The sequence below is a fragment of the Panicum virgatum genome, chromosome 9K (genome assembly GCF_016808335.1).
Source record: "Panicum virgatum strain AP13 chromosome 9K, P.virgatum_v5, whole genome shotgun sequence".
NCBI lineage: Eukaryota > Viridiplantae > Streptophyta > Magnoliopsida > Poales > Poaceae > Panicum > Panicum virgatum.
Window position 1 is genome coordinate 7729194 of NC_053144.1, and position 12629 is coordinate 7741822.

At 49.4% G+C, this 12629-nt stretch overlaps 1 protein-coding gene across 2 annotated transcripts; it reads right to left on the reverse strand.

Moving 5' to 3' along the window:
• Window positions 1-696: 696 nt before the first annotated feature.
• Window positions 697-3882, reverse strand: LOC120649815 (protein WRKY1-like). 2 transcript variants are annotated; one of them, XM_039926716.1, is made up of 4 exons: window positions 3670-3882; window positions 2123-3035; window positions 1903-2028; window positions 697-1312 (listed from the first exon to the last, which is right to left on the reverse strand). In XM_039926716.1, exons 2-4 carry the CDS (start codon window positions 3031-3033, stop codon window positions 1174-1176), a joined length of 1176 nt encoding a protein of 391 aa, XP_039782650.1. In that variant the 5' UTR covers window positions 3034-3035; window positions 3670-3882; the 3' UTR covers window positions 697-1173. The 2 variants fall into 2 exon arrangements, with proteins under 2 accessions (XP_039782650.1, XP_039782649.1); XM_039926715.1 differs by having other exon boundaries at window positions 2123-3044.
• Window positions 3883-12629: the final 8747 nt, after the last annotated feature.

Below are 12629 nucleotides of genomic sequence, written 5' to 3' on the forward strand. Positions count from 1 at the left end.
ATTCCAGCATTTTCTATATGAATAATAACTAGATTTTATGTTAAGAAGATAATTTCCAAGCGAGCATGGTTCAGACAGGCGTGCTATCAATCACCAGCAGCGACAGGTCAACAAGACTGCAAGAGATAAAAAGGTAGCAGTGCTCGCTCGTGAATCCCTGATCCCATCAAGCCCGCAATCACAAGTTCAGGACGTCAGAACCCGCGACACGGAGATGTCAACCTGTCAAAGCATCGTCAGAATTCAGACTGCATGCCCGAGACACGGGTGTGTTTAGATCTCTCAAATTTCTCTAAGCTTTTCAAATTTTCCATTCACATCGAAATCACATCGAAAAATTAAATATAGCAAATGACCCATGCATAAAATACTAAATGTAGTTAAATAAAAAAAATTGTATAGTTTTGATGTACGTTGCGAGACGAATCTTTTGAACCTAGTTAGGTCATGACAGGACAATATTTACTACAAACAAACGAAATGTAATACAGTATGCTACAGTACCGATGCGACTTTTTCTACCACTTTTTCCAGGTAACTAAACACAGCCCACGTACTCAAAGCATCGTCAAAGCAGGCAGGGAACCGGCCTGTCAAACGGCAGGACGTTGGAGTACAAATGCCCCTGCGATTGCTGCACGATCCAGAGCCAATCCCATGTCATCGCAGCATCACGCTAACAAACAAGGCACGACAGACCAAACAGAACCACTGCCTCAACAAGATTGTACCACGGAGACTGAAGATGAGGGTACATTCTGCTCCTAGGTGTAACAACTTTTACAGGCACTTCCCTGCCTCCAATCCAATCCCCTAACACCATCCCCAGACATACAACTGCAGCTCAATGTTGCACTGCAACCACAGGATGGGCCCTCCTAACACAGCATTAACACAAAAGAGAAACCAAAGCTACAAAACTATGAGTCTTTTTTATCAGGAACACTCCTATCGGCATTCGCCATCGACTACCTGCTCCATAACTTTCCTTCTTTCGCCATTGATTTTTTTTTTTCTGAAAGAGCTAGCTAACTGATTCTCTCTCTCTCCCCCAACTGTTAGAAGCAGAACATATGTACAAACACTAGGCTCTTCTTCTGGTTGTTGTTGTCCTCCCTTGTCTAGGAAGGGAGGATGGCTATAGAAGCAGTCTTCAACTGAAAGCCTGAAACATCAGGCTGGCTGGGCTACCACTCGGTTGTGGTTGTGATCGCCTTCATAGGTAACAATCAGCATCGAGGGGTCGTCAACACACCTCTCAACGTGCTTCCTCGCCGGGCAGCCTCTCACGCTGCTACACTTGTAGTAACCCCTGCAAAAGTGAGCTTATGTTAGTATTTGCAATCTCAATATTTGACAAAAGAACAAGAGAGTAAACTGTGTATCGATGATTGGCAGTTGTAATCCTTCTTGGATTGCAACAGGCAAACTACCAGAATTAGAACGTTATTTTTTTAAAAAAAAACATATATGCTCAATAGTGAGTACTCAGTATGCTTAAAGCAAATTAGGTAGCAAAACTGAATGACTCCACTAGGAGCAAAATATTTTCCAATGCTGTAAGCATCATCTAAACAGTAGGGGGAGGAGTTGCTCTAAATATCCATATCAGTAATCCATTTGCGGTGCCTATTTCATGGGCGACCATGCATTGCAGAATATGAAAACAAGATATTTAACTTCGACTCAACAAAAATGGTGGTTGCTGGTAAGTGGTAACTAAAAATAGCATCAAGTCAGTAAACGGCAACAGCAGTACAAAAACTAGCAACTAGCAAATACAAAATCAATATAATATAAGAACAAAGATATCATTAAATATGGACTGCATTATACTCTAGTAAGGAATGCAGATTCACACAAGAAGGGTTAAAGGTTGAAAGATGGCCAAGTACTTAGTACCTAGGATGTGGGGATCCCTTTATTGGCTTCTGCCCATATTTCCTCCATGAGAACTCATCAGCTGGGATGTCTGCAACCTTGTTGCTTATTGCAGGGACTTTGATCGACCTCCTGATCCTTAGCTTCCTGCAATTACATACGAACAGGTGATTTTAAGCAGTAAGAAAAAAAAATCATGAGATCAATAGCCGGCTACCAAATCAACACCAAGAAAGACAACCTTTTCTTCGAGCAATGGCACCGGCTCCCAGTTGCACACCGGCCACTCCCATCCTCCTTACCAGTGCACCTCCTCCTTTGCACAAGGCCCAGCTCCGGCGTGCTAGATGCCTGGGAGCCACTAACTAGCTGGAAAGGCCTGCTGGCCCGGCTTCCATCCAAACTCGCAAGGCTCCCTTCCATGCTCAGAGACGAAAGGAACGAGCGCGACGATGAGGCAGTGCAATTGGAGCTGTCAAACTTGAGATTCACCCCCTTAGCACCAACCCCACTGCCGCCGCCGCCACTTAAGCTACCGCCCTGATCCCCAAGGTTGCTCCTCTTCATCATCTCGCTCTGGATCTTCATCTGCTGCATGAGCTGAAACCTCTGGTAGCTGTGCTGCTGCTGGATGAAATGAAGGTGCGGCGCAGGCAATGCAGGGGTCGGCGTCCCCGCCGGGGGCGCGACGGACACCGGCTGGACCATATGGACCGCAGGGGCCTGCGATGTCGGCCCCTCCAAACTGGAGGCCGGGTTCTCTAGCAGCAACCTCTTGGGGAACTGGGTAGGGATCCTGATAGGATCCTTTGACGAGGAGCCCTCCATCTGGTGGTACCTCGGGAACAGCTGGAGGCCAGTGATCGGGCTCGCGCTGGGCGCCTTGGCCGCTGCGGCGGCGACAGAGCTCTCCAGGAAGAGGTTGCTGTCGAAGATGGCCAGGGGTTTCTTGATCTTCCTGACCCTAGCATGGCCCAGGAGGCCATTGCCGTTGGAGTTGGAGAGCTTGGCGGTGACGGAGCCGAACTTGGCGACGGCCTCTCCGGTCGCGGCCACGAGATCCTTGTTGGGGGCGAGCTGGCCGTGCGGGTTGGAGAGGAGCGTCAGCACCCGGTGGCAGCTCTCCACCGCCGCCCTGTTGGCCTCCTCCATCCCCTCCATCCCTGCGACCAACCACACCCATTGAAATCAGCCGCTGCTTGAGCAAAACATAGCAATTCTTGGAGTTACCGTGCAAACATTTCCATCAGTATACCAAAAAGAACACAGTACTCCACGAGAGGGAGTGAGGGAAACAGGTTGATACTCTAATCATTCCATGCCATAAAAGACCGCGGGCTCCCTAGATTTCGAGCCCGAATAAATAAGTGGCGGCTCGACCGGGCGCAGGCAGCAGATTCCCCACAATGATGAGGCACATGAAGGCGGCATTTCGGCGACCGGGGCGAGCTAAAATTGGGCATCCGAGCACGGCGGCATGGCGCTCAAGCGGTCCGAATCAGTACTAAAATTAGGCAACATGACAACCCAACAAACCACCTGAAACCTACGCGACGGTAGCAGAGAGAGAGAGAGAGAGAGAGAGAGAGAGAGAGCCCCGCAGCAGACCACCACCCTCCTACTCCTCTTCAACCTCGAACGAGGGGGGAAGTGAAAAGTCTACACCAGCAAGGAATCGATTACCCCTCTCCCAATCCGTGGCGCAAAGCTCGGCACCGAATCAGAACAGAGTCGACAGAGCAGATAAACGAGCATGCCAGGCCGTAGGAGGAGGAGGATGCAACAAACCTCGCGGAGCGAAGCCCCGGCCGCGCCTCCGCGCCGCCCCCGTCCCCGCCGGAGACGTCGAACTCGAGCGGCGGGAGGAGGACACGGGCGCTCCCCGCACTCGGCTGCTGGGTACGGGCGAAGAAGAAGAAGAAGAAGCGAGGAGGAGCAGCGGCCCGCGGTGGCAGTCGAGTCCAAGGGGAGGACGGGGCGAGGCAGGGTGGGGACTGGGGAGTGAGCGACGAAATAAATAAACAAACAAATACTGGTAAGGGAGGCCGAGGGAGGGGGCGCTCGCGAAGGCCGCGGTGGCATCACTATAGTAAATCATCGATTAATTACTATTATTAGATTCGTCGTGAAAAATTACACCTATCTATGAAAAAATTTTGCAAATAAATTTCGTTTAATACTCCATGCATTGAAGATTTTTTTCTCGGAAAATGTGTGATATGCTATACTAGTGAAAAACAAACACGGCCCTTGGGTGAGGGTGGTGGTGGGGCCGCTGCGGCCTGCGGGCGCTGGGCTCCGGCCGGGCTGCTGCCGTTTCGTCAAAGGTGTGAGCTGTGTCAGAGGCCAGCCGCAGTGGTGGTCTGCTGGGCCCCGCGGTTTCTCTCTCCATGCTCCTCGTGAGCGTTGGACGTTGGTCGCGCCTCGCTCTTCTCTCTCCCCCCTTCGCCGCGGTGAGCTGGACGCCGGTGTGGCGCGCTGTGCGTGAGCAGCGGGTACGGCCTCTAGCTAGCGGTGCTGCTGGTTTTTTTGGCTGGAATTAATTGTGCTACCTCAATATACTAGTACTGTACTATGAACCCAACCTGAAGAATGTCCAGATCATATCAATATACTACTATACTACAAATCTAGCCTGAAGGATGATATCTCATTGTAGCCCTCATTTATTGAGTATATCTTTTGGGCCATATCTTTTCTCTAGATATTTCATTTATAGTAGTAGCTAGAATAATTTTATTAAAAACCAATATTTGCTATGGATGCAAGGGACGTATGGAAGTTACGATTCAGATGGCATTGAGCTGTACCGTTAGGTATGCTATGTATTTGTGGCTATAAGATGCGTTGAAGATCACGTGACAAGTTATAGTAGGCTATGACATTAGACATCTCACATACTAGTCATGAGACACCTGAAAGTTTACGTGATATTGCAGCGCGCTATGGCATTATATATGTGTGCCTGTGCCTTGCATACTAGCCGAGTGGAAATTTGCGTGACAAGTTGCAACAGACTATGTCACTAGGTATATATCTCGCACGCTGGCTACAACAGTGTCGATTAGTGTTCATTTAAAGCTGATATTGAACACAAGTGAAACCAACTAGATAGACATGCATTGTACTTTTGTCTGGCTTGCAATGATGAAGTGTATATTAGCTATGAGATCTATGGAAGTTTACGTGCCAGCTAGAGGTTGGACTATATGTAAAATGTTTTGCATACTTAGCATGTCAAAATTTGCGTGACAAATCGCAACAAGCTATGGAATTAGGTAGGATATATGAATATATGTGATAGGTTGTTAGATGCTATAATATTATTAAGTGGATCGTCATATAGTAGCATGATGCACACAGAGATTTATGTGTCAAGTTTGCAACTGATGTATCAAATGGCTTGTATACATACTAGTTATGATATAGATAGAATTTTACGACTTTACATGAGAAGTTACAGCCGGCGATGGTGTTAGATATCTTATAAACTAGCTGTGAGATACAAGAAAATTTACGTAATAGGTTACAACTAGACTATGTTATTATATGCTACTCATATGATAAGTGGAAGTTCATGTAACAAGATGCACTCTGTTCTGTTGCAACCAGCCAACAATATTTTTTCTCTCACACCAAACCAGCACCAGCCAGCCAGCAGTACTTTTCTCTCACAACAAATTAGCATCAGCCACCAACCACAGCCAACCGAACAGAGTGATGTAGTGAGGACGTGTCACTATATGTTCCTTAATTTTCTATTTTCAGCGTTACATGGTATAGCCATGCGCCTCTAAATGGATTGGACTAATCTATCCACAAAAGTTTGAAATTAAAGAGATAAAATTCCGAAACAAATGCACTGACTTTTTCCTATCTTTTTTTTAGGGCGACTTTTTCCTATCTTATGAGTTTTTTTTACTGCCATGGAACGAACTATCGTGCTCTTTGTACTGCCGCTCAAGGTTCGAGCATTTGGCCAATCTACCGCGCAAAAGAAAGAACCAAGCCGTTGGTCCAACGGCAGCAAGGCGTTTGGAACTCCAACCCGCCAAGCCCATCCCCATCCTCAGAAGATCCTTGCCTCGTCTCCCTGAAGCCGTTGGAGAGTTCCCGCGAATACCCGCGCAACACGTACAAGACAAAGGAGCCGTGGGTCCGGCCCGGCCCAGGATGGGGGCGTGCCTCGAGGCGCGCGTGCGGGTCCACCTCCTCCCAGCAGCAACTCACCGCCAGGTGGGCCCCGCCGTGGCCCGCCTCCCTCGTTGGCTGCCCCCGGCGCACGCGCGGCCGAGCAAGCACCCGACCGCGACCGCCGTCTTCCGGCGAGAGGCAGCACAAGTTGACGAGGTCCGATCCGTCTGGTCCCGCTGCGCGCTCATCTAGAAGGGAGGAGGCAGGGTGCTCCACTCACGGGTCGCATTATAAATAATTTTTTGTTAGGAGCACACTCACAGGCCATTAGTATATTTTTTTTGTTCTTGCAAGAATGAAGAATTCGATCTAGGGCAAACTCACAAGTCACTAACACTCGCGATGACATACTTTACATAATTCTCCTTTCCTAAGCCGAAACACTTTAGTCCGTTGAGGATATTGTTTTTCTTAGAAAATGTTCCGAGATTGCGTTTTAGGTGGAATCCCCAAGTGTCGTGGCAAGATTAGTCCTAAGAAAAAGACTATACGCATGATACGGCAGCATTATCCGATCGATTGCGGCACAAACGTGTAGGGTATATATCTGTACGTGAGGAAAAAAATTTAAAGAAAATTTTCGTTCTAGGTTCCCTCCAACAACTTCGATCCTGCACATAAAGAGATTTCTGCCGTCAAATATTTTATCCCAGCTTGCCTCATCATTGCGAACGGCTTTCAGGATTTGTTGGGCGTCGTATCAATCGCTAGATGACGAGTGTAAGCCATCCTAATTATTGTAAGATTAGTGGACACTGCATACAGCGAGAGTTGATGATAATGTGAGAGAAAAAATTATTTTGAAGAGGAAGTTTATGTCCTCAAAAAGAGAGAGGAAGTTTACAAGATTCCTTGCATTGGTGGGAATTTAGTACTAACCTCCGTTCACAAATAATTGACAACTTTGACTTTACTGTTCAAAGTTTGACCTTCAATTTTCTCATAAATTCATTGTTATGCCATTTCAAACATGCATCATACTTAAAGTATTCTTGACACTAAATACAATGATACTCTAAGTGTTCTAGTTAACAAGATATTTTTTAAATAATTAGCGGTCAAAGTAGTAATAGTAAAAGTCAAAGTTGCCAAGTATTTGTGAACGGAGGTTAGTATTTTAATCACCTTATAATTAACATCTAGGTACTTTTTGAACCTGTGGTATTTCAGCAAAGCAAAATCCACTCCGCGGTAATCATAAATAACCTGAAGCAAAAGGCAGCAAAACCGAGTGGCTCCTTATTAAGAGAAATGTCTTCCGTACAACCAAAGCACCTCCCCCAGCTTATAGGACCCAATCGACATGATTAACGTACATACGTACATGACAAGATGGGAGTAAGGAGTAAAGCCGTAGGTACCGTGCAGAACGCACACCAACATCCGATTCGCACGTACGGCACCTAGCTACAGGATCGATGGGGCTGTGTCGTTGTGAGAGCCTGTGACAACGAGGAGAGAAAGGAGCTCGCTTAAAGTACGCACCCCTAATGATCGCCGCCGCTACTACCCAATGCAGCTAGCTAGCCCCGCCGGCAGCCACCCAGCAGCGCGCACGTGCGATCGGCGTCATCTTTGGATCAAGAGCGAGTCGAGTGGTGTGGTGTGGTGTGGCCGCGATGATGATGGTGATCCCCCTCCGACCCCTAATCATGGCCCTCGTCCTTACTGTGTACCGCTAATACGACCATGAATGGATAATCATCGTGTTCTCGGAACACCAGGGCCAGGGGGATGATGGCGATGCTGTGTGGCTCGTTTCTTGGGGATACGGTAGTGTGGACTGTGGATGCTAGCGGATAATTTTTCATAAGCCAATGCTAGGCCTGGACCAATCAGGTGCCACCTTCTTCATATCAGAGTCTTATATAGCATTGGTTTATCTCACGGGTAATGCCTACTGTGTTTCTAAATATAGAGCCTGCTTAGCAGAGCTACGGCTCCTCTAAAAATAGTTCCAACTCCGGCTTCTCTAGTGGAGCGATTTCTCTAATGCAGAAGAAGTCGTTTTCGAAATATCTGGCAAAACGCTTCACTTGTTGGATTGAAGCTGTAGAATGTCTTAAATGTCCTTTCCTATATTTTTTTACTTCTTTTTTCTCCTCTCATTTTTCTTTTTTCCTCCTCTCCTCCTTATCCATTTGCCTCACGCCCCATCCCCATCTCCTTCCACTCGGCCACACCTCCCTTTCGACGGCCCGCCCCACCTTCCTTTCACCAGCAGCCCGCCCCACCACGCGCCTCTCGCCGGCCCTGCTCTCTTGCCGCCTCGCCCTGCCGAGCCTCGGGTTGCCCCAACGGCGAGCTCCCACCAGCCGCCCTCATCCTCTCCGCTCTCGCCGCCCCGGCCCGCTGCACCTCGAGATGCCGCCACTGCACACCCTCCCTCCGCCGCGGCGAGCTCCCACCGGGCCACCCTCCTCCGCGAGAACCACACCCCTACGGCAGTCATCGGCCGCATGCCCGCACGAAGAGGGCAATGGTTGTTGCGGAGCCGCTCGGAGCCGAATGGAGCCACGATTTCATGGCTCCGCCAAGGCCAAAGTGCTCTAGTGAGCACGTTTTGCGAGGCTCCAGAGCTGGAGACTAGGGTGAAGACTCCGTTTGGCAGAGCTCCGGCCCAGTTTTAGAGCCGCCCCTGGAGCCTGCCAAAGGGATCCATAGTATTCCGGCAACGATGCGCATGTCGGCCGGTATGCTGATTCGTTGACGTTTTGGTTCGCTACATATACGCATCGGCTAAATTCTTCCGGACGTGTCGCAGTCTAGGTACATACCTGCATAGTACATGCGTAGTCACGCACGCAAGATGTGCCGGGATCCTATGAACGCAAAGCGACCCACCCACGGCCGGATTTTCCCCGGGCAGATTCGTTCTAATCCTGGACGTGAACCGAGACCCGGCACCGTACCGCCGCACCGGTCGTTGGTCGTTGGTCAGTTTGTCACGTCGCGGTCTCCGAGACCCCGGCACAGTCACGGCCTTGGACGCGCACGCTCGACGCCAAGCCGCTAGCCGGCCGGACATTGGATGGCCGCGTCGTTACCTTATTCGTGTACGTTCCCGCGGAGTCAGCCGGTCCGTTCCAGTTTTCCTCCTCGATCGGGTCACACGACAAAACAGCCGACGATGCACAAGCACAACCCTTTCTGCGCTGTGTCCTGACGCAACACGCCGCCCGCGGGGACGACGCGACGCGACGCGACGCGCGCGCGCCAACCGCGCACGCGTGTGGTTGCGTCTCGTTTCGGAGGAGAAAGGGCGGGCGCGGCGGCAAAAGCCAGCCAGAACAGAACTGTGTGTTTGCGTAGGCTGCTTTCAGATCAGCAGCGTCGCCGTTACTTTCGACAACGCGCCGCGCGGTTGCGTGCCGCCGCTTGTTGCACCCTGCACGCACTTGAGGCCTTGACCCCCGGCCGGCCCGGCGTGCCACCGCCCGTACGCCCCCTCTTCCACCGTCCAGGACGGAGCTGGTCGATCGCGAGAGTCCAGACCACGCCATCGGAGAAGAGGATGCCAGATATTCAGAGTTCTTCAGTCTTGTAGCTGCTGACCCGAACTCTGTTTTCAATTTTCTGCTGTCATATATACCACTGTGTCCAGCCAAAAATGAAAAGATCCATGGTAACACACGCGCAAAAACTTTTGCTTGTTCCTTCCTCTCTCTCTCTCTCTAAGTTTTTTTTTGCTTGTTCGATAAAAATAGAGAAACATAGAGGATCTTATGGTATCACTGCGGAGCTTATGGCATTGCGCATACGTGCGCGTGCACTACCGCTAAGCCAACGGGGGGACAGGCGCAAGTGCAACCCGTTCTAGCGATTGAGAAATCGCAGCGCGCCACGGATCTCCCACTAACGCCGGCACCACTCGCTCGGTCGGTCGGTCACGGAGAACGCTATCCGATCCGGTCCCTGCGACCGGTGGAGCACGCGCGCGCGCGGAGACACAAGGTGCGCCGCGCGCGTCCGCCGTAGTGGCGCTTTACCGGAATCTTTCCAGCGCGGCCGGCTCGGTTGGCTAGCGTCATCAGTTCACCACAGCGTCACATCGCGACACTGACACCGAGCTACTACTACTAGTGCTACTAGCTTGCTGGACGGTTGCCGCCTGCCCGCGTCCGCGGGCCCGAACGAACGAGGTCGAACGCCATGATCACAAAGGAAAAGGGGAGTGAAATCGATGGCGAGAAGCTACATGCCCAGGTCGATAATAAAAGCGGTCGATCCAGAAGGAATGATGCCGTTGCCGTGAGAGCGTGGCGCCTACGCCGATCTGAGCCCGCCGGAGGACCTGCATGCCTTTATCTGGTCCTGGCCGAACGCTGTCGCCGTCGGCGCCGCCGCCCCGCGGAAAGGCCGGCCGCGGCCACGGACCGCCGGCCGGCAGGGCGCGCGTGCCTTGATCCCCCGCCGCATCATGGCTTCCACTTGACCACTTGGCAGCTTGGGAAAGGGGGGGGGGGGGGGGGGGGGGGGGGGGAGGAAGGTCCGAGACTGTGGCCGAAGAGCTATCTTTCGCGTGCTTTTCCACCGGTCTTCTTCTTCTTTGGGTCTCCTGCTTTTCGGCTCTCCGGTGAGGTTGTTGTTCCTTCGTTGTTGCTGCGTGACGCAGGAATCTCGAACGCAAATTTCTTGTGTCCTTGCTCCATCGTGTATGCTGGGGGACTGCGGCACATGTGTGCGGCCTAACTCGCGCGGCACTTGGAGGCCGGCCGACGTAGGTTGGTACAAGCAGAGTGAGTGTGGTCTGATCTCGAATCTGAAACCGGCATTGGATTGGACGTGCCGACATCTAATGGATCGGAGACGGAGAGGGGAAAGAAGGAAGTGTTTCAGGCCACTGTACGAGGTTAGGTTGGGCCGTTGGGGTTCTTTCTTCCCTCCGTACGTAGTGCGGTCTGGGGAGGCGTGTTTTTGTCTGCTGGTTTGCATGCCAGGCTCAATAGGTTATCATATTGTTCGTGCACATATATGTTGCCTATAGCTAGGGATGCAAGGGTACCCATTGGTGTTTTTTGGTTTTTCATTTTAGTTTATTTTCTCTTCTAAATTTTTTTTTGCGGGAAAGGAGAATGCTTTATTAATCAATTTGAGGGACAACATCCTGAGCTACTAGAATTTCGACACACACAGGATATATACCGCCCTCTCCAGACTGCACTATGATCCAGTCTACGTGCGAGCTGGGCTAGCTCATGCGCTATTACATTTTGCACTCTCCCTACATAGGTAAAGGCGACACTCGGCAGCTTACTCGCCTCTTGCAATGCTTCCTGGATGGTGAAGAGCGACGAGGCGCGCTGCTCCTTCTTCCGCGCCAGATAATCAATCACCATGGAACAATCCGACTCCAAGATCGTTTGCTTATTGATCCATTCGGCCGCCGGGCACTACCGGAAACTCGCAAATTGCCGTGTGCCAGAACCTTTGCCGTGTGCTGAAACACGGGCACACGGCAAACCGGACCTTTGCCGTGTGCCAGAAGAAACAGCACACGGCAAAGGTTCAACTCACGGCAAAGGCACAACACACGGCAAACATGTGCGTTTGCCATGTGCTGAAAAAGGATGCACACGACAAACCTTTAGCACACGGCAAAGAGCCCATGTTTGCCGTGTGCCTGCTATATTGCACACGGCAAATCTCTGGCACATGGCAAAATTGTGCAAAAAAAAAAGTAGACACAACACTCCCAATTTTTTCTTCTATGCATATACAGTGTATTGTACTTGTTAAAATCTGTTATATTTTTAGTTATTTTAACTATATTTAGTCATTTAATTTCATTAATCGAAATTTTAGGGTTCAACTTGAAGTGTTTTGAATAGTGGAGTATAATGGATAGAAAAATGATCTTCATGTTATGGAGTTTAATTTGATGACGTAAGCATGAAATAGAAGTAGATTTCGAACATCTTGCTCGCGGACCATGCTTAGAACAGTTTGAATGAATTGTTTGAAAATTCTATTAATAGCAAACGAATTCAGAAAATCATGAAATTTGTCATGGTATCATGATTTCATGCGTGGAGATGGTGGTAAAATTTTGGCAACGTTTTGCAAAAGTTTTGATGTACGCATGTTATAAATCGAAATATGTCCACATAAGACCCGTAGAGTTGAGGATGAGTCATTTACATTTGGACAAAATGTTACGAACAAATTAACCATTGACTTTAGAACTTTTTGTGTTTGCCGAAAACAACATAAGTTCTTTAATGCCAAATTTTGGTTAATTTTCGAATAACTGGTATATTTATTAATTTTTTTGCAATCAAATATTTGTTTCAAACACATGAAATAACAACAATATTAAAATAAAAAATGAATTGTTTAATCATTTTAGCAATGTAATGAGAAAATGTGATAAAGTTTGAAACATGAAATAGAATACCAAAGCGCTTGAAGGAAAAAAATTGAAAAGAAAACATTTCTAAAATTGAATTCAAAAATTTGAAATTGTTTGTCGTGTGCACAGGACAGAACACACGGCAAACGGGACCTTTGCCGTGTGCCGTGCCAAAGGCCCACTGCAAAGCCTTTGCCGTGGG

What these genes read in the sequence shown, in the direction of transcription:
- LOC120649815 (XM_039926715.1), bottom strand. Translation starts at nt 3,042, where the DNA reads ATGGAGGGGATGGAGGAGGCCAACAGGGCGGCGGTGGAGAGCTGCCAC. An exon ending in TGCCATTGCTCGAAGAAAAG is followed by an intron (nt 2,029 to 2,122) that starts GTTGTCTTTCTT and finishes ATGTAATTGCAG; the next exon opens with GAAGCTAAGGATCAGGAGGT. An exon ending in AAGGGATCCCCACATCCTAG is followed by an intron (nt 1,313 to 1,902) that starts GTACTAAGTACT and finishes TCACTTTTGCAG; the next exon opens with GGGTTACTACAAGTGTAGCA.